Source organism: Leucoraja erinacea, chromosome 29, assembly GCF_028641065.1.
Source record: "Leucoraja erinacea ecotype New England chromosome 29, Leri_hhj_1, whole genome shotgun sequence".
NCBI classification, from domain to species: Eukaryota; Metazoa; Chordata; class Chondrichthyes; order Rajiformes; family Rajidae; genus Leucoraja; species Leucoraja erinaceus.
This window is the reverse complement of record NC_073405.1, coordinates 4,028,885-4,055,254: the sequence shown is the minus strand read 5'-3', so window position 1 is coordinate 4,055,254 and position 26,370 is coordinate 4,028,885. Positions and strand designations below refer to the sequence as shown.

The 26,370-nt window shown below is 47.5% G+C and overlaps 1 protein-coding gene across 1 annotated transcript in view; it reads right to left on the bottom strand.

Annotated features, from left to right (window-relative positions):
* Positions 1 to 26,370, bottom strand: part of fbn2b (fibrillin 2b) — a 202,553-nt gene that overhangs the window by 99,601 nt on the left and 76,582 nt on the right. Inside the window, 8 exon segments of the mRNA XM_055658365.1 lie at positions 867 to 920; positions 3,932 to 4,084; positions 8,292 to 8,414; positions 11,828 to 11,950; positions 12,902 to 13,027; positions 15,194 to 15,313; positions 19,191 to 19,334; positions 24,066 to 24,314. Of these exon segments, the coding sequence (XP_055514340.1) occupies positions 867 to 920; positions 3,932 to 4,084; positions 8,292 to 8,414; positions 11,828 to 11,950; positions 12,902 to 13,027; positions 15,194 to 15,313; positions 19,191 to 19,334; positions 24,066 to 24,314 (1,092 nt within the window).

Sequence of the window (26,370 nt, the reverse complement as noted above, 5' to 3'; positions counted from 1 at the left end):
CTGGACTGAAGGTGGACAAAAGTGCTGGAGAAACTCAGCGGGTGCGGGACGAAACGTTGCCTATTTCCTTCGCTCCATAGATGCTGCCGCACCCGCTGAGTTTCTCCAGCATTTTTGGCCACCTTCGATTTTCCAGCATCTGCAGTTCCTTCTCGAACAAATCCTGGACTGACTTTCACTCCTCAAGTTCAAAGTCGAGAAACTCAAGTTGCTGCCTCACAGCGAGAGCTGAACAAATCCCCTTCATTGAAATGGGATCACAGTCTATTCCCAGATCTTCATTGGGATTTTCATACCAAACTCTAAATCATCTGTCTTTACATCTTGTCTTGGGGTAGACAAAATTGCTGGAGAAACTCAGCGGGTGAGGCAGCATCTATGGAGCGAAGGAAATAGGCAACGTTTCGGACCGAAACCCTTCTTCAGACCCATTCCTTCGCTCCATAGATGCTGCCGCACCCGTTGAGTTTCTCCAGCAATTTTGTCTACCTTCGATTTTCCAGCATCTGCAGTTCCTTCTTGAACACAATATCTTTATAGTCTCTATATAACAAGAGGGGTGCTTTAAACCCGGGTCTTTCTACCAGCCTCTGTGGATTGTCAAACAAGCATGAGTTCATCGCTTTCAAGTGATAAGTTAATTCCAACCAATTAATTTTTTCTCCCAAAGTAACTCCTGCCATTTTGACAAATCGCCTGTGATATGCAAGTAAGTCTACCTTTCTACACATGCCCCCGACTAATGAAATCTGCTTCGGGTGAGACTTTGCGAAAAGGAGAATGAAGCTTTTTATTATTTTAACAAGCACACAGTAAAAGTCCAACCCCAAGATGAGTCAACAGGAAAAGCTGATTCCTTTTCCCACCTCGTCCATCAGCTGTGATCCCGATCCCGCTGCTACAGAGAGCCTGGAATTCAGCTGTGAAAACACAATAAAAAAAAAGGGGGAGAATAAAACAAATCTCATGTTCGGCACTTTGAGTCCTTGCCGCCAGCTGGAAAAGTAATAGAAGAAAAGGACTTGGCTTGTTCGGCACGGCTGACTAGGAATGTCGCTTGCAAGGAACGCCGGTTGGCAAACCACGGGTCAGCAATCCCACATTTTTCCACCTATTCATTTGAAATGAAAGTTTAAAAAAAAACTTGGATGTTGTGCGCAGGATGTTGCAGCTGATGCTTCCTGTGATGGACCTGTCCCACTCGGGCAACTGCAGGAGACTATGCGTTCGCTACATGTTCGCGGGTGGTAGCCGGGGAGTCGCCTTCATGGTCGTGAGGAGTTCCCGTATTCTGGGGACTGGTCGCGAATTTTTCAACGTGTTGGAGTAGCGAGAATTCTCCTGCCGTAGGTGCAGTGGCAGTGGGTCGCCAGGGGGTCAAAGGTCGTCGTAGGTTATAGCCGGTGCTGGCCGGTGAATTTCGTTGCCTCGTTGGGAAAAAAAACGTAGCCAGTAGTTTTCAGAACGAAGGATAACCGATAACGTTAATGTCTGGCAAGGCGTGTGTGTGTACGTGCGTGTGTGTGTGTACGTGCGTGTGTGTGAGTGTGTGTGTGTGTGTGTGTGTGTGTGTGCGTGGGTGCGTGCGTGCGTGTGTGTGTGTGTGTGTGTGTGTGTGTGTGTGTGTGTGTGCGTGCGTGTGACAGACATCGGCAGACACCTGAAAAATCTCCTAAGTGGGACAGGCCCATAAGTAACCCATTAGAACGCAGACGAGGTCACAGAATGTTACGCGGTGATTAGTGGCTACTGCCTGACAGAACCAGAGGCCCGGGTTCGATCCTGACTGGCTTGAAGGGCCGATGGCCTACTCCTGTACCTATTGTCTAATGACTTGAGAGGTTGAGGAGCCTGCAACTCTATTCCTTGGAGCGCAGGACGATGTGCGGGGATCTCGTTGAGGTGTATAAAATCACCCGAGGAATAGACCGGGTCGATGCACAGAGTCTCTTGCCCAGAGTAGGTGAATCGAGGACCAGAGGGCAGGGGAAAAGATAATAGGAATCTGAAGTAGATAAAAATGCTGGAGTTACTCAGCGGGTGAGGCAGCGTCTATGGAGCGAAGGAATAGGTGACGTTTTGGGTCGAGATCCTTAAGGGTGAGGCAGCATCTATGGAGCAAAGGAATAGGTGACGTTTCGGGTCGAGACCCTTCTGGGTCTCGACCCGAAACGTCACCTATTTCTTCGCTCCATAGATGCTGTCTCACCCGCTGAGTTTCTCCAGCATTTTTATCCACCTTCGATTTTTCCAGCATCTACAGTTCCTTCTCAAACATAGGAATCTGAGGGGTGACATTTTCACACAAAGGGTGGTGGGGGTCAAATTGTCAGAGGAGGTAGTTGAGGCTGGGTGTTTAAGAAGGAACTGCAGATGCTGGAAAATCGAGGGTACACAAAAAGTGCTGGAGAAACTCAGCGGGTGCAGCAGCATCTATGGAGCGAAGGAAATAGGCAACGTTTCGGGCCGAAACCCTTCATCAGACTGGGACTCAGCCCAACTTTTAAGAAACAATTAGACAGGTACATGGATAGGACAGGTTTGGAGGGGTATGGACCAAACGCGGGCGGGTGGGACTAGCGTAGCTGGGACATTGTGGGCAAGTTGGGCCTCTTTCCCCCCACTATATCAAGCTATACCCCTTATGGCCCGCGTGGGTTTTCTCCGGGTGCTCAGGTCTCCTGCCACATCCCAATTTACAGTAGGGCCAATTAACCTACAAACTCACATACAAATTGATGTCGGTGAAATAGGAAGCGGAGACAAAAGTGGGAATAACACTGGACCGGTGCGAATGGGGCAATCGATGATCGGCCTGTTTGCATGTTGTGAATCTAGAGTAATATCCGAGCTGAGATAGATAGATAGATCCTTTATTGTCATTCAGACCTTTCAGGCAAAAAGTAAAACATTCCTTTTTTGGAACAGGGCTTGCATCGCAGCTGTTGACTCGGATATGAAAGCATTACGAAAAGATCATCTGGAAACTATCCTTCATACGAGTGGCACAAAATCCACAGGATTTATCACTCACAGTCGAATCACATTTTCCGCCCTGCGAGCGAAGGCAATGTGCGCAACCAGCCAGCAGGAGGAGCCCACGAGCTGCTCCGCGCGGGACTACATCTCATCTCATCCAAGCGAGTGGGCCGGAGAATTTCCTCAACAGAGATAGTCCTCCCTGTTTTAAAATCATGACTTAAACGCAGCAAATGCGAAGAGTTCCTTTCGAAGGAAAAATTGCAGAAGAAAGAAAATTAACTGAGTTGAGTGCTGCTTGCTTGGAAGATGTTAACGAACCGCTGATTTAGAATTTAGTTTAGTTGCGAGGTACAGTGCGGAAACAGGCCCTTCGGCCCGCCGTGAACGTGCCGACCAGCGATCCCTGCACACTAGTACTATCCTGCTCACACCGGGGTCAATTTACAATGCTACCGAAGCCAATTAGCCGACAAACCTGGAGTGTGGGAGGAAACCGGAGCACCCGGAGAAAACCCACGCAGGTCACGGGGGGAACGTATAATGTCCGTACAGGCGGTGCCCGTGCTCAGTTTCTTGTTTCTTCTTTTCCTGGTCCTCCAAAATATTCCAAATGGAATTTAAACTGGAGGTGGTGAAGGGAGGACTTAAGCCAGGAAGTGTTTTTGGGAAGAAAGAGCTACCTTAAATTTAGTTGCATCTGGTTGGGTAACTATGGTAAGGTGAAGATTATTCCATGCTTTAATTGTGCGGGGGAAGAACGAAAGAACGAATTGCTGTACACATCTGTCTTGGTAGCTGGAATCTCAAATTGGATCGAATACTCAGGATCGAACCAGGGTCTCTGGCGCTGTAAGGCAGCACCGCTACCGCTGCGCCACCGTGCGGCGCCACAGAGCTGGTTGCATCTTTTCTCCCGGAGTTACGTTACATACCGCGCTGGCGAACTTACCGGAGGTCTTGGCCGGGCAGGGCTGGCACGGCTCCCCGAAGCCATGGTCCGGGCTGGCACAGCAGCACTCTGACTTGGTCACTGCTCCGGGGAAGGGCCGGGCGCAGGTACCCTTCTTGATGGCTCCGTAGCACGTGCTGCGCATGTGCGTATCTGGAAAAGAACGAACGGGATTAACGTTGGCCGCGGAACAGCCCGGGAGAGAGTTCCCGTAACCGGAGAGCACGTTGCCACATCAGCACCTTCCGTGTACAAAGACATCCCGACAAAACACATCACCGAAACACCACTTTGGTAGTAGTCTAGGGGTTCCACCTTAGCACATCTCACTTTTTCTCTTTTGTGCTTTTTCTCCTTTGTTCTTCTATATATATATATATATATACTAGACCAAGTGCAGACCCGTTGGGTCTGCTCCCCCAATGGTGTGATGCCCCCAACCCAATATTCCACCATGCACCCGTCTCCTCCAATGGAACTGAAGCCGTTGCCAAATGTAAGTTTCCAGCACTCCCCTGCCTCCCTCAATTGTACTTCCCCTGCCTGCTGCAGCAGTGAAAAGTTCAATGTTCCTGTCTTGCAACTTTGTTTCGAAGTGTGTTGGAAGCTGATAGGAAGGAGCAGCCGTCAACGAATCAAAAGGCAGGAAGGGATCCGTACTGCAGGCGGACGGACGGATTTGAGTTTTATATATTAATAGATATAGATAGATATGCCATTTATTGTCACTATACATGTACAATGAGATTAAAAGCAGCTCGTACTCAGTGCATACATATAATTTAGTACAAAAAACAAGAAACAGAAAACAAAACAAAGGGGGGGGGGGTAGGTGCACAATTCTGCGGCGCTATATACACATCTATAAAGGCAAAATGGTGAAGGATGTATAGTTAGTATTCTTAGGCAGATGTTTAAAAATTATATTAAATATTTTCAAAAAAATTAAAAAATATTTTAAAAAATTTACAGTTACAATACACATTACAGTTCCAAATTTCAGTACGTGGATAGAATAGATGGAAGTCCGGGTGTTGGGCTGTGAAGTCAGTGCATGTGTGAGTTAAGAGTAGTTGTGACTTTCGGAAAACAACTGTTCCTGAGTCTATTTGTCCTAGATTTGATGCACCTACAGTGCCTTCCAGAGGGCAGCAGGTCGAACAGTCCAAACGCAGGATGGGAGCTGTCCTTGATGATATTCTTTGGCCTGCTAAGGCAGCAGGAGGTGTAAATATCCATCAGGGAGGGGAGAGGGCAGCCAATGATCTTCTGTGCTGTCCTGTGCTGTCCTAATTCAAAGCTTAAAAAGTTAAAATTGACGCTGTACAATAACTGTGTAATTTTATATGCCCTTGGTTCTATTTTTGTACATTTGCTTCTAATAAAAAATAAAAATAAAAAGGTTTTTATAAAAAAAAGACAAAGCACGTCACCGAAACTCGAGGTCAAAGGAAAAACGGCCCAAACTCCTGGTCAAAGAGATGGTTGGCTGGTGAGCAGACACAAAATGGTGGAGTAACTCAGCGGGACAGGCGGCATCTCAGGAGAGAAGGAACGGGTCGAGATGGTGGGGGATCGTGACTGAAGCCCCCTGGTGGCGGTCCCTGGAAGCGACGCCGCGATGTACTCTGTGGCGACAATTCTCGGGCGACAATTCTGCCAACATGTTGGTCAACGGCAGAAGCCGACCTTGGCCGGCACACGAGCGAACCAAAAGAACCAAAGTTGGATGGTGGAGGGAGGAGAGATGATGGCGGAGAGAGGTGGGTGGGAGATGGGAGAGGAGAACATCGAGACAGGGCAGCAGTGGGAACTGAAGCTAACGCCATTCAATCATGGCTGATCTATCTCTCTCTCCAATCCCCATTCTCCTGCCCTCTCCCCATAACCTCTGACACCAATACTAATCAAGAATCCATCTGTCTCTGCCTTAAAGATATTCACTAACTTGGCCTCCACAACCTTCTGTGGCAATGGATTCCACAGATTCACCACCCTCTGACTAAAGAAATGTCTCCTCATCTCCTTCCGAGGAATGACCCGAAACGTCACCCGTTCCTTTCCCCATCCACAGAGCCCTCCTTTTCTATTCTGTCTCAAAAAAAAAACCTCTTAAGATTTGTCAAACTTTCCTTTCATAAATCTGTGTCGACTTTGCCCAGTCCTGTTATTATTGTCTAAGTGGCCTGTTATGACTTCCTTAATAATACATTCCAGCATTCTCCTGACAAGTCTCAGTGAACCATTCTGTGGTTCCCTCCTCTCTCTTCATCTTTTAATGTAATTACCTCATCGACCGTTTGCCAAGTTCATCTTCATACCCTTGTAGTTTTGCTTTGTTTCGGTTTAATACCCTGGTTTTAAAAAGTAGCTGTATCATTTTCAGTCTTTCATAAGCACGCATACTGATTCTTCCTCGGGGATGGCTAGAATACCGGATTACTGATTTAACCCTTTCTTCTTTGCAGAGTGCTACATCTGAAACTCACGGCAGAGGAAGATTTAAACCACCATCTGCAGTTCTTTCCTACATCATGTAACCATATAACAATTACAGCACGGAAACAGGCCATCTCGGCCCTTCTAGTCCGTGCCGAACACTTATTCTGACCTGAAGAAGGGTTTCGGCCCGAAACTTTGCCTATTTCCTTCGCTCCCGCTGAGTTTCTCCAGCTTTTTTGTGTACCTTTGATTCTCCAGCATCTGCAGTTCCTTCTTAAACACTTATTCTCACCTAGTCCCATCTACCTGCACTCAGACCATAACCCTCCATTCCTTTCCTTACCTGGGATTCAGTTCAAAAACCTCAAAACCAATTATTAGGGAAAATAAAATTGGGATCATATAACCATATAACAATTACAGCACGGAAACAGGCCATCTCGACCCTTCTAGTCCGTGCCGAACACTTATTCTCCCCTAGTCCCATCTACCTGCACTCAGACCATAACCCTCCATTCCTTTCCAGTCCATATACCTATCCAATTTATTTTTAAATGATAAAATCGAACCTGCATCCACCACTTCCACTGGAAGCTCATTCCACACAGCTACCACTCTCTGAGTAAAGAAGTTCCCCCTCATGTTACCCCTAAACTTTTGTCCCTTAATTCTCAAATCATGTCCTCTTGTTTGAATCTTCCCTACTCTCAACGGAAAAAGCTTATCCACGTCAATCCTTGTTGGCTTTGACCTCCTTGATCCAGTATGGGGTTGAGACTCTGGGCATGGTACGCCTGCTGTATATTATGATCTGTGCAGAGTTGTGCAGAGTACACCTAGGGTTTTTTTTTTGTGGGAAGGAACTGCAGATGCTGGTTTAAACCGAAGATAAGACACAAAAAGCTCAGCGGGACAGGCGGCATCTCTGGAGAGTAGGAATAGGCGACGTTTCGGGTCGAGACCCTTCTTCAGACCCTGTCATCCCTGTTCCTCTGTCAGCTGCCGGTGGGAGAGTCTAGGACTGGAGGTCACAGCCTCAGGATTAAAGGGCGCTCTTTTAGAAAGGAGGCGAGGAGGAACTTCTTTGGTCAGAGGGTGGTGAATCTGTGGAATCCTTTGTCACAGAGGGCTGTGGAGGCCAAGTCAGCGGATATTTTTAAGGCAGAGATAGACAAATTGTTGATTAGAACGGGTGTCAAGGGTTATGGGGAGAAGGCAGGAAAATGGGGTTAGGAGGCAGAGATCAGCCATGATTGAATGGCAGGTACACAGAAATGCTGGAGAAAATCAGTGGGCGCAGCAGCATCTACGGAGCGAAGGAAATAGGCAACGTTTCAGGCCAAAACACTTCTTCAGACTGAATGGCAGAGTGGACTCGATGGGCCGAATGGCCTAATTCTGCTTCTATCGCATATGGTCTTATGATTGGTGAGACAAAAAATGATAGAAGGGTTTTTGTAAATGGTTACAAAACGACTCCATAATTCTCAATTCACAAGTCATTTGTGGTCTGATGCAAAGTACATGTTGAAACCAAGATGAAAACATTTCATTCGACCCCTAAAAAGACGGTCGTGTCCTAAATCATTCATATCGTTCAGGATACACTCTAACGGCAGGGCTAATAATCGTTGGTGCTGTTCCAGCAAGTATTTAGCTCAGTAAAATAGGTAGACAAAATTGCTGGAGAAACTCAGCGGGTGCGGCAGCATCTGTGGAGCGAAGGAAATAGGCAACGTTTCGTCCCGAAACCCTTGCGGGTTTCGGCCCGAAACGTTGCCTATTTCCTTCCCGAAACGTTGCCTATTTCCCTCGCTCCATAGATGCTGCCGCACCCCGCTGAGTTTCTCCAGCATCTGCAGTTCCTTCTTAAACATTTTAGCTCAGTAATGGTTGGTTACTGGTTAAATCGACTTACCGACACACACTCGTCCATCGACCCCAATGGCCAGGCCTGGAGGACAGTCGCACCTGAAGGAACCTTCTGAGTTAATGCAGCGCCCATTCATGCATATACCGGGCGTGTGGCATTCATCGATATCTGGGAATAAGGCAGACAACCATTAGAGTCACGAGCTCAGGAATCAGGAGACTTTATTGTCATGTGTCCCAGATAGGACAACAAAATTCTTGCTTTGCTTCAACACCACAGGCATGAATACAGAACAGGTCAGTGTGTCCATAGTGTAAATTAAAACTGCAGCTAGTGAGACCAATTAGAAACATAGACAATAGGTGCAGGAGTAGGCCATTCGGCCCTTCGAGCCAGCACCACCGTTCAATATGATCATGGCTGATCATCCAAAATCAGTACCCCCGTTCCTGGGATGGCAGGACTTTAGAAACATAGAAACATAGAAATTAGGTGCAGATGTAGGCCATTCGGCCCTTCGAGCCTGCACCGCCATTCAATATGATCATGGCTGATCATCCAACTCAGTATCCCGTACCTGCCTTCTCTCCATACCCCCTGATCCCCTTAGCCACAAGGGCCACATCTAACTCCCTCTTAAATATAGCAAATTTTCATAGGTAGACTCGGCTTGTACTCGCTAGAATTTAGAAGATTGAGGGGGGATCTTATAGAAACGTACAAAATTCTTAAGGGGTTTGGACAGGCTAGATGCAGGAAGATTGTTCCCGATGTTGGGGAAGTCCAGGACAAGGGGTCACAGTTTGAGGATAAAAGGGGAAATCTTTTAGGACCGAGATGAGGAAAAAAAAAAATCACACAGAGAGTGGTGAATCTGTGGAATTCTCTGCCACAGAAAGTAGTTGAGGCCACAGTTCATTGGCTATATTTAAGAGGGAGTTAGATGTGGCCCTTGTGGCGAAAGGGATCAGGGGGTATGGAGAGAAGGCAGGTACAGGATACTGCGTTGGATGATCAGCCATGATCATATTGAATGGCGGTGCTGGCTCGAAGGGCCGAATGGCCTACTCCTGCACCTATTTTCTATGTTTCTATGTTTAAACCTGTGCCACCTAGTTATAGACTCGCTTGTCCTGGGAAGAAAGAATCTGACTATCTGTCCCATCTGCCCAAATTCAGGTAGTCCCTGCTTTCTCCCTCTTTCCCCTCCCCTTCCCAGCTCTCCCGCAGCCCAAGGTCTCCGCCTCTTCTTTTCTTCTTCCCGCCCCCCACCCCCACATCAGTCAGATCAAGGGTCTTGAAACGTCACCTATTCCTTCGCTCCATAGCTGCCTGACCCGCTGAGTTTCTCCAGCATTTTTGTCCCATCTATGCACCCCATAATTGTCGCAACCTCTATAAGGTCCCCCCTTGATCTCCTACATTCCAGTCAGAATACATTTGGCCTGTCCTGCCTTCCAAGGCAACGTTCTGATGAGTCTCTTCTTCACTCTCTCTATTGCAGCCCCATCTTCCAGTGCTGTGTTGACCATAACTCCACAATACTCCCAAGTACAGACTAACCTGAGGTGCCCCAGAGATGCTGCCTGACCCGCTGTGTTTTTAAAAATAGAGATACAGCGTGGAAACAGGCCCTCTGGCCCACCGAGCCCGCACTGACCAGCGACCTAACACTATCCTACACGTACACATAATTTTGCACCTACACCAAGCCAATTAACCTGCAAACCTGCACGTCTTTGTGGTCTATGTGGGAGGAAACCGAAGGCCTCGGAGAAAACCCACGACGGGGAGAACGTACAAACTCCGTACAGACAGCGCCCGTAGTCGGGATCGAACCCGTGTCTCCAAGTGCTGCAAGCGCTGTAAGGCAGCAACTCTACCGCTGCGCCACCGTGCCACCCTGAGTTACTCCTGCTTTTTGCGTCTGTCCTTCAGTCTAACCAATGTTGTGTATAACTTTGACTTGTGGCCCCGACTTCTCTCCTCGATGCCTCAGTTCCATGAGCCCTTTCATTGTCCTGTACAGATGTATCTCCGCTTTCTGAGAGCGATGGGCTTACACTGAGCGTCTCTCTGTACACAAACACCCCTCGGGGCCCCTGCCATCTTCTCTCCATCCTGTCAAGAGTATTACATCATAGTCGCCTCGATTACATTCCATCTGCTGCAGCTCTGCCCAATCTGCCTCTCTACCTGCTGAACGAATTAACCTGAAATGACCTGGAACAGCAGTGGGGCCACATAATTGCCTGAAACACCATTAGGCCAGTGAACGAGAAATAAATCCACTCAAGGATTCTACGAGCAAGCAGAGAGTCTGCAATAAAGTTCACAGTATGTGGGTGAGGGCGAAAGCTGACGTGGTTTTGAGCGCCATGATCTAGTTTCTGGTCGAGACTCTGTGCATGTACGCATGCTGTATTTTTTTATCTATGTCGAGTACACTTTGTCGAGTATATTTTCTTTTGTTTTGAGCCTGGACTTGCAACGTATTTTTTTTGCCTTGTATGAACATATCTTTACTGTGCTTGTAATATAATTCCAATATGTTAATGCCCATCTAATATAGTTTTACGCGCATGCAGTAGATTTGTTTTGCCCATGTGTCGGAAGGAACTGCAGATGCTGGTTTAAACCAAAGATGTACTCAAAATGCTGGAGTAACTCAGCGGGACAGGCAGCATCTCTGGAGAGAAGGAATGGGTGACGTTTCGGGTCGGGTCTGAAGAAGGGTCTCGCCCCGAAACATCACCCATGGCTATAATTATCACGGCTGAGTGGAAAAGTAGATTAATATCCAGCAACAACGAGAGAGACGGGGAACCAGAGAACCGCAGGTGAAACACAGTGCATTTCCCTTTCCACAAAGACAATAGACAATAGACAACAGGTGCAGGAGTAGAGGCCATTTGGCCCTTCGAGCCAGCACCGCCATTCAATGTGATCAAGGCTGATCACCCCCAATCAGTTCCTGCCTTCTCCCCATATCCCCTGACTCCGCTATTTTTAAGAGCCCTATCTAGCTCTCTCTTGAAAGCATCCAGAGAACCCGCCTCCACCGCCCTCTGAGGCAGAGAATTCCACAGACTCACCAATCTCCGTGAGAAAAAGTGGTTCCTCGTCTCCGTTCTAAATGGCTTACTCCTTATTCTTAAACTGTGTGGCCCCTGGTTCTGGACTCCCCCAACAACGGGAACATGTTTCCTGCCTCTAACGTGTCCAAGCCCTTAACAATCTTATATGTTTCAATCTTATATGTTTATATGTGACTCAGCGGGCGAGGCAGCATCTCTGAAGAGAAGGAATGGGCGAAGCTTTGGGTGCTGTCTGTACGGAGTTTCCACGTTCTCACCGTGACCATGTGGGTTTTCTCCAAGATCTTCGGTTTCATTCCCACACTCCAAAGACGTACAGGTTTGTAGGTTCATTGGCTTGGTGTCTGATGTAAATTGTCCCCTAGTGTGTGTTGGACAGCGTTAGTGTGCGGGGATCGCTGGTCGGTGGGAAGAAGGGGCTGCTTGTAGCTCTGAACTCAAATAGAGTTGTCTGCAGGAAAGCATCACTTAGCATGTACGTACCCACACAGTAGCGTCCATTTGGAGCGAGGACAAAGCCATTCTTGCAGATACACTTGAAGCTGCCATCTTCGTTGATGCACATCCCATTGAGACACATGTTGGTTGTGGCACATTCGTCGTGATCTGTGGACGAATTTGGTTATTGGTCAGTCTGGAGTTCTAACGCTATAAAAATAAGGTCCACGGGCTTCAGACTCCAATACCATCATACGGAAAGGAGAATGGACAGGAGGCGAGAATTTGCAAAAAAAAAAAAAAAAAAAAAAAAAGCTAAGTCCAGAGATTTATGGTACACAAAATTGCTGGAGAAACTCAGCGGGTGCAGCAGCATCTATAGAGCAAAGGAAATAGGCAATGTTTCGGGCCGAAACCCTTCTTCAGACTGATGGGGGGGGGGGGGGGGGGGGGGGGGGGAGAAGGAAGGAAAAGGGGAGGAGGAGGACCCCGAGGGCGGGTGGATAGGAGGGTGGGAGGAGACAGCTAGAGGGTTAAGGAAGGGGAGGAGACAGCAAGGGCTAGCGAAATTGGGAGAAGTCAATGTTAATGCCATCCGGACGCAAGGTCCCCAGGCGGAATATGAGGTGCCGTTCCTCCAATTTCCGCTGTTGCTCACTCTGGCAATGGAGGAGACCCAGGACAGAGAGGTCGGATTGGGAATGGGAGGGGGAGTTGAATTGAATTGAGAGATCTATTGCGTTCAAGAAGGAACTGCAGATGCTGGAAAAATGCCGGAGAAACTCAGCGGTTGCGGCAGCATCTATGGAGCGAAGGAATAGGCAAAAGCTTTGGCCCGAAACCCTTCTGGAAATAGGCAACGTTTCGGGCCGAAACCCTTCCGGGTTTCGGCCCGAAACGTTGCCTATTTCCTTCGCTCCATAGATGCTGCTGCACCCGCTGAGTTTCTCCAGCAATTTTGTGTACCACTGGAATAGTATTTAGTGTTTCAGGATAATAACATGGAGGGTGTTTGCAGCCATGTCAGCCTTCGTAGCATTGATAATGCAGCATCCTAGATATTCATTCATGGAGATCTGGAATTGCGTCTAGACTATTGGCTGGGTGGTTTATACTTACCCATGCAGTTCTTTCCATCTGGGGTGAGTTCAAAGCCGGCATTGCAGATGCATTGGAAGCTGCCATCAGTATTGACACATCGGCCGTTCCGACATAGAACCCCATTCTGGATGCACTCATCTATGTCTGGAGAACACAAGCAAGAAGCTGGATATTAGGATAAGATGCATAGAAACATAGAAACATAGACAATTGGTGCAGGAGTAGAGGCCATTCGGCCCTTCGAGCCTGCACCGCCATTCAATATGATCATGGCTGATCATCCAACTCAGTATCCCGTACCTGCCTTCTCTCCATACCCCCTGATCCCTTTAGCCACAAGGGCCACATCTAGCTCCCTCTTAAATATAACCATATAATATAACCATATAACAATTACAGCACGGAAACAGGCCATCTCGGCCCTACAAGTCTGTGCCGAACAAACGTTTTTCCCCTTAGTCCCACCTGCCTGTTTGACTTCAGAATTAAGGGACAGAAGTTTAGGGGTAATATGAGGGGGAACTTCTTTACGCAGAGAGTGGTAGCGGTGTGGAATGAGCTCCCAGTGGAAGTGGTGGGGGCAGGTTCATTGGTATCATTTAAAAAAATATAGCCAATGAACTGTGGCCTCAACTACCTTCTGTGGCAGAGATTCACCACTCTCTGTGTGAAAAATGTTTTTCTCATCTCGGTCCTAAAGGATTTCCCCCTTATCCTTAAGCTGTGACCCCTTGTCCTGGACTTCCCCAACATCGGGAACAATCTTCCTGCATCTATGGACTCGAACCGTATACCGCACCGTTCTGTCTGTCATGAAGGCCCTGTTTCTGCGCTGAAGTTCTCAACTACAATAAACTAGTCAGCAGGAGAGCATTACTTGGCATGTCCTTACCCACACCGTAACGTCCAATTAAGGGCGAGGACAAAGCCACTCTTGCCGATACACTAGGGTAGGGAGGAACTGCAGATGCTGGTTTAAACCGAAGATCGACACAAAAAACTGGAGTAACTCTAGCGGGACAGGCGGCATCTCTGGAGGGAAGGAATGGGTCAAAGTGGCGCTTCTGGTCGAGACCCGAACCTTTCGTGCCGGGTCTGAAGAAGGGTCTCGACCCCAACTGTCACCCGTTCCCTTCTCTCCAGAGATGCTGCCTGTCCCGCTGGAGTTACTCCAACATTTTGTGTCCATCTTCGATTTAAACCAGTTACTTCCTACAAATAAATTGTTTTAAATTGTTCTGAGAATTCTCACGGCTGAGTGGGAAAGTAGATTAATATCCAGCAACAACGAGAGAGGCGGGGAAACAGGGAACCACAGTGCACTTCTCTTTCCACAATAACTGCCTGATCTGCTGAGCATTTCCAACCATTTCTGAATTCAACAGTTGTGTCTCCTGATGCCCAGCCCTCTGTCACACACACACACACACACACACACACACACACACACACACACACACACACACACACACACACACACACACACACACACACACACACACACACACACACACACACACACACACACACGCACACACACACACTCGATGGCGACAGATCAGTCTGTTAAGCTTTGGTGATCCGTGCATGACAATGAAGTATTAAATCAATTAGGGATTGTTGGGTGGTCACGGTGGCGCGTACAGCCGTAGAGTTTGCTGCTGTGCAGCGAATGCAGCGCCGGAGACCCCGGGTTTTGATCCCGTCTACGGGCGCTGTCTGTACGGAGTTTGTGTACAGAGAGACGCTCAGTGTAAGCCCATCGCTCTCAGAAAGCGGAGATACATCTGTACAGGACAATGAAAGGGCTCGTGGAACACTGAGGCATCGAGGAGAGAAGTCGGGGCCACAAGTTGAAGTTATACACAACTTCGGTTAGACTGAAGGACAGACGCAAAAAGCAGGAGTAACTCAGGGCGGCACGGTGGCGTGTACAGCGGTGGCTTACAGCGCTTGCAGCACTTGGGAGACCCCGGGTTCGATCCCGTCTACGGGCGCTGTCTGTACGGAGTTTGTGCGTTCTCCCCGTGACCTGCGTGGGTTTTCTCCGAGATCTTCGCTTTCCTCCCGCACTCCAGGTTTGTAGATGAATTGTCTTGGTAAATGTAAAGAATTGTCCCTTGTGGGTGTAGGATAGTGTTAGTGCGTGGGGGATAGATGGTCGGCACGGACACGGTGGGCCGAAGGGCCTCTTTCCGCGCTGTATTTCTAAAACTAAAACTGAATACAGAGCACACGGCACATGGCACAGAGTCCATTGACAGAGCATGCAAGGAGGGTGAAGTACGATGCTCGCTAGGCCTCACTCACCAATGCAGGCCTGCTTGGTAGCAGTGCTCTGGAAACCCTCGTGGCACTTGCAGTAATAGGCCCCGGGGGTATTAAAGCAGTCACTGTTCACACATGGACTGCTGAAGCATTCATCGACATCTGAGGAGAAATAACACACACAAAATAGTCAAACGTTGAAATTATCTGACTCCTGCAGATGGGGGGGAAACTCAACGGAAAGAAAATCCAAGACTCTCTAATTACTGAGGCCCACTTTGTACTAATTGAGACAAGTTTCTGGTCTTGAAGTGGTGTGTGTGTGTGTTCCAGTTGATTAGAGGCCGGGTACATCATCCCCACAATGGTACAGTGTGGTACCGATCTGGATCTAGATGCAGGACGCTGAAAAGCTCTCGGTACAGCATCACTCAGCCCTGGACAATTTTATGCCGGACAACTTTTACATTTATCAAGCCAATTAATCAAGCGCTCAACCTACAAACCTGTACGTCTTTGGAGCGTGGGAGGAAGCCGAAGATCCCGGAGAAAACCCACGCAGATCACGGGGAGGACGTGCAAACTCCGTACAGGCAGCACCCGTAGTCGGGATCGAACCCGGGCGTCTGCCGTTGCATTTTGCAGTGAGGCAGCAACTCTACCGCTGCTCCACCGTGACCGCACAGACGCCAATGCAACTGCTAACCAATTTTCAGCCAAGTTTGTATCCAATTGATCCAACTGTACACTGCAAGGGCCTGGAAACGAGCGGGCAAGATCATCTCTGACCCCTCTCACCCTGGCCACAAACTCCTTGAATCACTTCCCTCTGGAAGGCGACTCCGGACTGTCAAAGCTGCCACAGCCAGACGTAAAAACAGTTTTTAATCCATGAGTAGTTGCTCTACTCAACAGCCAAAAATCTGTAGCCTCCCTTTAATCTGGTGTTTTGTTGGTTCACATGCTTGATCAATGGTGTTTGATCATTAATGTTTTATTATTGTTAATGTTTAGTGTTTTCTGAGTCATTCGTAACTGTCACTGTGTGTCATGTTGTTACTTGTGGGCGGAGCACCAAGGCAAATTCCTTGTATGTGAATACTTGGCCAATAAACTTACTTACTTACTTAATTAGCTCAGAGGTCCCCATTCTTTTATAGTGGCACCACACACTCTGGCACATTGGATACTGATGCCCCGTTAACACCAGGGCTTTGTCATGTGAGTATTTGGTTTAATGTGGTCACAATCTATGTTGTATACCCATCGCCTTCTTCTTAACTGAAGGGACTTGGAGTTTGGTAACAATAAGGATTCAGCGATAGGACTTTAAATCTCAGTGTTTGTGTTTAAGTACAAACCTGCTGTATGAAGTAGGAAAAGAGAAAATGGGAAATGGACAAAGTGCCTTGATCTCGGAAGTCTGCCTTTTGTCCATGTATTTGCCCCGCTAATCCCACAAATAATCCATGGCCCATAGAAAACATCTTCTATCACAGTCTCATATCGCAAGAAATTGCAGCAAATTGTGGACGCAGCCCAGACCATCACACAAACCAACCTCCCTTCTATTGACTCCATCTACACCTCACGCTGCCTCGGCAAGGCCAGCAGCATCATCAAGGACCAGTCACACCCTGGCCACTCCCTCTTCTCCCCTCTCCCATCAGGCAAAAGGCACAGAAGTGTGAAAACGCACACCTCCAGATTCAGGGGCAGTTTCTTCCCAGCTGTTATCAGGCAACTGAACCATCCTACCACAACCAGAGAGCAGTGGCTGAACTACTATCTACCTCTTTGGTGACCCTTGGACTATCCTTGATCGGACTACGTGACATATTGTCATGGCTTTTAAACAGTTTCTTTCTATCGGTTCTGCATGATCTTTATGTTCATTCTTAATGGATGAAAATTCACACGCTCATACCTATTTTTCTCTAGGATGTCTAAAATTGAGTACTAAAAGAAGTATTATTTAACATAGGTCCCAGAGGATTCTACGCACACGTCTCCAATGTGCAAGGATCGTGCATTTGTCTTCTACAGCAGACAGTGAAGAAAGCGAATGGCATGTTGGCCTTCATAACAAGACGAGTTGAGTATAGGAGCAAAGAGGTCCTTCTGCAGTTGTGAGACCACACCTGGAGTATTGTGTGCAGTTTTGGTCTCCAAATTTGACGAAGGACATTCTTGCTATTGAGGGAGTGCAGCGTCGGTTAATTCCCGGGATGGCGGGACTGTCATTTGCTGAGAGAATGGAACGGCTGGGCTTGTACACTCTGGAATTTAGAAGGATGAGAGGCTATCTTATTGAAACATATAAGGTTATTAAGGGTTTGGACACGCTAGAGGCAGGAAACATGTTCACGATGTTGGGGGAGTCCAGAACCAGGGGCCACAGTTTAAGGAAACCCACGCAGGTCACGGGGAGAGAACGTACAAACTCCGTGCAGACAGCGCCCGTAGTCTGGATCGAACCCGGGTCTCCGGCGCTGCAAGCGCTGTAAGGCAGCAACTCTACCGCTGTACGCGCCACCGTGCCGCCCAATGTAGGTAGCTGGAACTTACTCAAAGTTCACATTTGCAAAGTGGGCAGCCAAGTGTGCGAATTATATAGCAATTAAAATCAGATGGAATTTATGGAGCATGTTTGAGGAAAAAGGCCGATCTGAGTTCCTTTTGTTCGTTACAGTGTGCAATCTCTGGTGTGTCATGTTCTTGACCAGGGAACAGGAAATTCCAATCAGGCTGATTTTGATTCTGGCTGTTGCCTGAAAGGATGAACAGATTAGCACGTGTGCTGGGGTTTGGTAATTCAATATCACCCGGTATATGAACAGGCTCAAGCTCGTCAGCTCCACGGACCCTGGGAGATTTCAACATCCTGAACTGGGCTGAGGCGGCCTCTACGGGAAGCATGAATAAACAGTGGGAACGGAGTGAAGTGAAATTGCAGCCACTTCACAGATCCTCACAGACAGAGAGCACATTGCGGTGGTTGAACAGTTGCCAAATGAGCTCACTCCAGCGCAGTTTCTGCATGGCCTGTGCAGACAAAACACTATAAATGGGCATGACTCATCGACAGTTGGAGCTTTAAGAAACTGTACCCCAGCAGAGGGAGCCTCCAGGGCCAAATAGTTCCGTTTAGTTTGTTAATTGTCACGTGTACCGAGGTACAGTGAAAGGCTTTTGTTGCGCGCTAACCAGTCAGCGGAAAGACAACACGATTACAATCGAGCCGTCCGCAGTGGACAGATACAGGATAAAGGGAATAACGTGAGTAGTGTTTAGTGCAAGGTAAAGATAATAATAGACAATAGATGCAGGGAGTAGGCCATTCGGCCCTTCGAGCCAGCACCGCCCTTCAATGTGATCATGGCTGATCGTCCACAATCAGTACCCCGTTCCTGCCTTCTCCCCATATCCTCTGACTCCACTATCTTTAAGAGCCATATCTAGCTCATCTCTTGAAAGTATCCAGAGAACAGGCCTCCACCGCCCTCCGAGGCAGAGAATTCCACAGACTCACAACTCTCTGTGAGAAAAAGTGTTTCCTTATCTCCGTTCTAAATGGCCTACCCCTTATTCTTAAAATGTGGCCCCTGAATCTGGACTCCCCCAACATCGGGAACATGTTTCCTGCTGCTTGCATGTCCAAACTCTTAATAATAGTATATGTTTCAATAAGATCCCCTCTCATCCTTCTAAATTCCACAGTGTACAAAGTCCGATCGAAGATAGTCCAAGGGTCTCCAATGTGGTAGACAGTAATTCGGAACGGGTCTCTATTTGTGGTGGGATGGTTCAGCTGGGAAGAGCTGATGCCTCGCAGCGCAAGAGACGGGTGTCCGATCCTGATCAGGTGCTGCCTGTGTGGAGTTTGCACAATTTTCCCCTGGGAATCTGGAGGTGTGGGTTTTCACACTTCTGTGTACCTTTTGCCCGACGGGAGAGGGGGAGAAGAGGGAGTGAGTGGCCAGGGTGCGACGGGTCCTCAAGCGTCCCGAGCAACTACGCAAGTGGTGTGGGAACTCACCGATACATTCCCCACGCACGTCCTGCTTGAATCCCATGTTACATTCGCAGCGGTAGCTGGATGGTGTCGGGATGCAGCGTCCGTTCAGGCACAGGTTGGTGTAGTGTTTACACACGTCCGTGGTCTGGTTCAAGGTGGCCGTACCTGGAAAGAGCAAGAGTTAGAAACATAGAAAACAGGTGCAGGAGTAGAGGCCATTCGGCCCTTCGAGCCTGCACCGCCATTCAATATGATCATGGCTGATCATCCAACTCAGTATCCCGTACCTGCCTTCTCTCCATACCCCCTGATCCCTTTAGCCACAAGGGCCACATCTCACTCCCTCTTAAATATAGCCAATGAACTGTGGTCTCAACTACCTTCTGTGGCAGAAAATTCCACAGATTTGCCACTCTCTGTGTGAAATTGTTTTTTCTCATCTCGGTCCTAAAAGACTTCCCCCTCATCCTTAAACTGTGACCCCTTGTTCTGGATTTCCCCAACATCGGGAATAATCTTCCTGCATCTAGCCTGTCCAACCCCTTAAGAATTTTGTAAGTTTCCATAAGATCCCCCCTCAATCTTCTAAATTCTAGCGAGTACAAGCCGAGTCTATCCAGTCTTCCTTCTTATGAAAGTCCTGCCATCCCAGGAATCAGTCTGGTGAACCTTCTCTATACTCCCTCTACGGCAAGAAGGTCTTTCCTCAGATTAGGAGACCAAAACCGTACGCAATTTTGGTTAGAAGCTGCAGCGTGACAGAGGCTAGGATACAGTGACGTGCGGTGAGGTCAATGGCTGGGGAGCTACTGGCGAGTATCAGAGCCAGATTTACACACATATCAACCCAATAGATGTAGCTTAAATTCACCATTCAATTGGCAGGTTGCATTTTTCAGCAAAGGCATGTAATAGCTCCACATAGTTGCCACGTTAGAAGAGCTTGCACTCTCATCGTTACCACAAAATGGCAATTCCTGTTTGGCCAGGAAGCAGGTCGCACTAGTAAGGTCTTTTCAAATCTCACGTCCCTGTTAGGATAGCTGTGCAGCACAACAACCTCAGGACCTGTCCCATCTACGCAATTGCCGGCACCCGTCATAGTCGCAGCCGGTCGCCTCAACTACCTCCTCTGGCAGCGGGACAGGCAGCATCTCTGGAGGGAAGGAATGGGTGACGTTTCGGGTCGAGACACTTCTTCAGACTGAGAGTCAGTGGAGAGGGAGACACAGGGAGATATAGGCGATGATGTAGAGAGATATGGAACAAATGAATGAAAGATGTGCAAAATAAAAGTGACAATGATAACGGAAACGGGTCATTGTTGGCTGCTTGCTAGGTGAGAACTAAAAGCTGGTGTGACTTGAGGGTGGGGGAGGGGGTGAAGAGACAGGGATTGCCTGGGTCTCTCCATCCCTCCCCCACCCAAGCTACACCAGCTCTTTTGTTCTCAATTCCATTCATTCCATGAATTTCTTTCATTTGTTCTATATGAGATAGCGGAGTCAGGGGATATGGGGAGGGGAGATACGGGGTACTGATTGTGGATGATCAGCCATGTTCACATTGAATGGGGGTGCTGGCTCGAGGGGCCGAATGGCCTACTCCTGCACCTATTGTCTATTGTCTATCTAGCTACATCATCATGCACATCTCTCGTTTCCCTTTCCCCTGACTCTCAGTCTGAAGAACGGTCTCGACCCGAAACGTCACCCATTCCTTCTCCCCTGTGATGCTGCCTGACCCGCTAAATTACTCCAGCATTTTGTGTCTATCTTCGGCTTAAACCAGCATCTGCAGTTCCTTCCGACACATTTAATTGTCATTGACCTCGTCCCAAAGGTTAAAAGAAAAATACAACATTCCTAACACATTTGGAGTGGGGTGCAATGAAGGAGAGGCCGTGTTACTGATCTTGTAATCCTCAAACCTGGATTAAATATTCTGCAACCAGGAATTCTAAATCCCACAAAGTTGGCTGGGGATTTAAATTAAATTATTTCAATAAATCTTAAAATTAAATCAACAGAGGAATGAGGAATATGATTGTGGAAGAAATGAATTGTAGCAAAGGCCCATCTGGCTGACTAATGGGCAATAATACAGAAAGCCTGTGCCCCTTATCTGATCTGGCCTTTATATACCTGCTTTGCAATCGTGTCAAACTAGCATTAGACATTTTTTGAATGAAACCATGCAGTGTCTACCTCGGACAACAACAGATAATCAGCCGTTTCAGTCTGTAAACTCCTCTTTGCTAAGACCTGGAAACGTAGATAATAGTTGTGGGAGTAGGCCATTCGGCCCTTCATGTCAGTACCGCCATTCATCGTGATAGAAACATAGAAAATAGGTGCAGGAGTAGGCCATTCGGTCCATCAAGCCTGCACCGCCATTCAATATGATCCTGGCTCATCATCCAACTCAGTATCCTGTACCTGCCTTCTCTCTAGACCCCCTGATCCCTTTAGCCACAAGGGCCACATCTAACTCCCTCTTGAATATAGCCAATGAACTGTGGCCTCAACTACCTTCTGTGGCAGAGAATTCTACAGATTCACCACTCTCTGTGTGAAAAATGTTTTTCTTATCTCGGTCCGAAAGGATTTCCCCATTATCCTTAAACTGTGACCCCTTGTCCTGGACTTCCCCAACATCGGGAACAATCTTCCTGCATCTAGCCTGTCCAACCCCTTAAGAATTTTGTACGTCTCTATAAGATCTCCCCTCAATCTTCTAAATCTTCCAATATGATCGTGGCTGATCATCCAAAATCAGTACCCCATTCCTGCTTTTTCCCCCCATATCCCTCGATTCCGTTAGCCCTAAGAGATAACTCGCTAACTCTCTCTTGAAAACATCCAGTGAAATTGGCCTCCACTGCCTTCTGTGGCCGAGGAACCGGTGCCAAAAGTGGGAGACCGACACAAAAGTGTTGGGAGTAACTCAGCGGGTCAGGACGGAACTGGTTTAGTTTTAGATTAGAGATACAGCACGGAAACAGGCCCTTCGGCCCACCGTGTCCGCTCCGACCAGCGGTCCCCGCAGGTTAACACTGCCCTACACGCACTAGAGATTTTGCCTACAAACCTGTACGTCTTTGGGAGTGTGGGAGGAGACAGGAGAACCCGGAGCTGTCAGTCTGACCTGCACCAGGTGAGAGAACAAACCCAAGGGAAAACTCTCTAGATAAAAATGCTGGAGAAACTCAGCGGGTGCTACTTAAATTTTGGACAAATGCTCCAATACCAACAACAAAAATGTGGATTTCAAACATGTTCGAAACACTACACTTGGAAGAGATGAGACTCCTCCTAGCAGGCAAAGCAGGTCTGCATTTATGGAACTATTACAAGCATAAGGTGCAATAATAAGTAAAATCATAAAGGCTGCCAGGACCTGGTAATGGGGGGTATAAAATACATTTTTAATAAAAACACGGTTGGTATATCCTTTATTGTGGAGTTTTGTGTTACAATAGAGCGATTGGTTTTCCTTTCTTCTTTTTTTTCTTTTCTTTCTAGGGTCTTATTTCTTTTCTTTACTTCCTTCTCTAATTCCTTCCCTAAGGGGTTCTCTTCTCCCAACACTTTCCTGCACCTTCACGATTCTTGCTTACTTTCCTTACTTCTTTTATTTCTATCTTTTTTAAAGCTCAAAAAATGAAGTGGTACAACATAATGCAATAAGATATATGCGATGTATTAATGTGATTTACTGTATTGCTAATAAAATTACATGGAAACATAGAAATTAGGTGCAGGAGTAGGCCATTCGGCCCTTCGAGCCTGCACCGCCATTCAATATGATCATGGCTGATCATCAACTCAGTATCCCGTACCTGCCTTCTCTCCATACCCTCTGATCCCCTTAGCCACAAGGGCCACATCTAACTCCCTCTTAAATATAGCCAATGAACTAGCCTCAACTACCCTCTGTGGCAGAGAGTTCAAGAGATTCACCACTCTCTGTGTGAAAAAGGTTCTCCTCATCTCGGTTTTAAAGGATTTCCCCCTTATCCTTAAGCTGTGACCCCTTGTCCTGGACTTCCCCAACATCGGGAACAATCTTCCTGCATCTAGCCTGTCCAACCCCTTAAGAATTTTGTAAGTTTCTATAAGATCCCCTCTCAATCTCCTAAATTCTAGAGAGTATAAACCAAGTCTATCCAGTCTTTCTTCATAAGACAGTCCTGACATCCCAGGAATCAGTCTGGTGAACCTTCTCTGCACTCCCTCTATGGCAATAATGTCCTTCCTCAGATTTGGAGACCAAAACTGCACGCAATACTCCAGGTGTGGTCTCACCAAGACACTGTACAACTGCAGTAGAACCTCCCTGCTCCTATACTCAAATCCTCTTGCTATGAAAGCCAACATACCATTCGCTTTCTTTACTGCCTGCTGCACCTGCATGCCTACCTTCAATGACTGGTGTACCATGACACCCAGGTCTCGCTGCATCTCCCCCTTTCCCAATCGGCCACCATTTAGATAATAGTCTGCTTTCCCGTTTTTGCCACCAAAATGGATAACCTCACATTTATCCACATTATACTGCATTAAATTAAAATTAAAAAAAAAAAAAAAAGAAACTCAGCGGGTGCATTTGCATCTATGGAGCGAGGAAAATAGGCGACGTTTCGGCCCGAAACGTCGCCTATTTCCCTCGCTCCATAGATGCTGCTGCACCCGCTGAGTTTCTCCGGCACTTTTGTCTATCTAAGAATTTCATTATTCAGTTTCGGGATCTATGACAATAAAACACTCTTAAACCCCCACCGTGGTGCAATTTGGGACATTTTCTACGTGGAAGCTATTAGCCAAGGAACAAGCCATTTTTTTTTTTTAAACTTTGATAACTATGTATTTTTTCCTTAATTGAGTGAAAACTTACCAATCCCAGGCCCAGTCCCGGGAAGGCCAGTGAAACCTGGCCCAATCCCACCCGGGCCGATGCCATCAGGCCTGACCCCGCCAGGTCTAATCCCACCAGAGTCAACTCCACCATAGTTGAAACCACCAGGCCCAATCCCACCGGGACCAAGGCCGTTGGATCCAATTCCACCGGGGAATCCTGGAAATCCGATGCCAGGGTATCCAGGTCCGAAGGGAAGGCCCTCGATGCAAAGTCTGCGATATTCATCTGAAAAATATATTGTCAAGAACAAGTCAGAAATGCCGTGAGGGGCAGAGGAAGTTAATAACATGGCATTACATTTACATTTAGCGATTTATTACTGCCACTTGTACCGAGGTTCAGTGAGAAACTGTTTCATACATAGAAACATAGAAAACAGGTGCCGGAGTAGGCCATTCGGCCCTTCGAGCCTGCACCGCCATTCAATATGATCATGGCTGATCATCCAACTCAGTATCCCGTACCTGCCTTCTTTCCATACCCCCTGATCCCTTTAGCCACAAGGGCCACATCCAACTCCCTCTTAAATACAGCCAATGAACTGTGGCCTCAACTACCTTCTGTGGCAGAGAGTTGCAGAGATTCACCGCTCTCTGTGTGAAAAATGTTTTTCTCATCTCGGTCCTAAAGGATTTCCCCTTTATTCTTAAACTGTGTGACCCCTTGTCCTGGACTTCCCCAACATCGGGAACATGCCGTCGAAAAAGATTAGATATCCAATCTGGTCGAAATACAATCAGGTCAAACTCAAGTACAATAAATAGAGAGACGGGGAAGATGCAGAGTGCAGAATGTTGTTCTCAGCATCGTAGCCCATCAGTTCCAGAGTCTAAAGTCCACAATGGGGTCGAGGTGAATTGGAGAGCACTCTTGCTTATGGAAGGACTGTTCAGAATAGCTACTTCCCCACAGCCATCAGGCTATTAAACCTGGCTCGGACAAACCTTTGATTATTAATAACCAATTATCTGTTATTTGCACATTATCATTTTATTTATTCATGTGTGTATATATTTATATGATAGTATATGGACACACTGATCTGTTTTGTAGTAAATGCCTACTATGTTCTGTGTGCTGAAGCAAAGCAAGAATTTCATTGTCCTCTACAGGGACACATGACAATAAACTCTCTTGAACTTGACTTGAAACCTGACAACAGAGGGGATCAGTTCCTCTCATCCCAAAACTCCGCTAGTGGTGGAATTCCCGACAAGTGTTCCAGGTGCAAAGCCTGGTGCCAAGAGAGGGTTCAGTAAAACCTAAGTCATGAGTTTCTCGTGTTGAATCAGTGATAGTTCTGGAGTGCACGGATCCACAAGCAAAACAGATCAGCAGTCGACACTAGTTTTGATTTCCTGTCGGCAATTCCACTGGGACCCAGCGCCTCGCCCCGCAGACTAACAGCCTAGCGCAACGGGTGATAAATGCACTCCTTATTTTCCCACATTATAACCTCGGATACGCCGAATGGGAAGAGTGCCAGGATGGAGAGAACTCCCAACACCGGCAAATGCTTGAGGAGCCAAACCCAGGAATGGGAAGTGAAGGAAGTTTCGCCTGAACCATTGGAATCTCTGAACATCACTAAATGCTTTTAGTTTCTTAGCTAAGAGATAAAGCGTGGAAACAGGCCATTTCGGCCCATCCAGTCCGCACCGACCAGCGATCCCCGCACATTAACACACGTCCAGAACCAAGGGCCACAGTTTAAGAATAAGGGGTAAGCCATTTAGAACGGAGACGAGGAAACACTTGTTCTCACAGAGAGTGGTGAGTCTGTGGAATTCTCTGCCTCAGAGGCGGGTTCTCTGGATACTTTCAAGAGAGAGCTAGATAGGGCTCTTAAAAATAGCGGAGTCAGGGGATATGGGGAGAAGGCAGGAACGGGGTACTGATTGGGGATGATCAGCCATGATCGCATTGAATGGCGGTGCTGGCTCGAAGGGCCGAATGGCCTACTCCTGCACCTATGGTCTATTGTCTATTGTCTACACACACTAGGGACAATTTATACTTACACCAAGTGTATAAACCCAAGCCAATAACCTACAAACCTGTACGCCTTTGGAGTGTGGGAGGAAACCGAAGATCTTGACCGAAACCGAACACCCACGCGGCCATGGAGAGAACGTGCAAACTCCGTATAGACAGCATCCGTAGTCAGAATTGAGATACAGCACCTCTGGGGCTGGCTCTAATTCACTTGCCCGGCCTTCAAGTTGCTGCAGGTCCCCATATGAGAAATATCCCGAGTTGCCACTAGCCAGAAAACAACCCA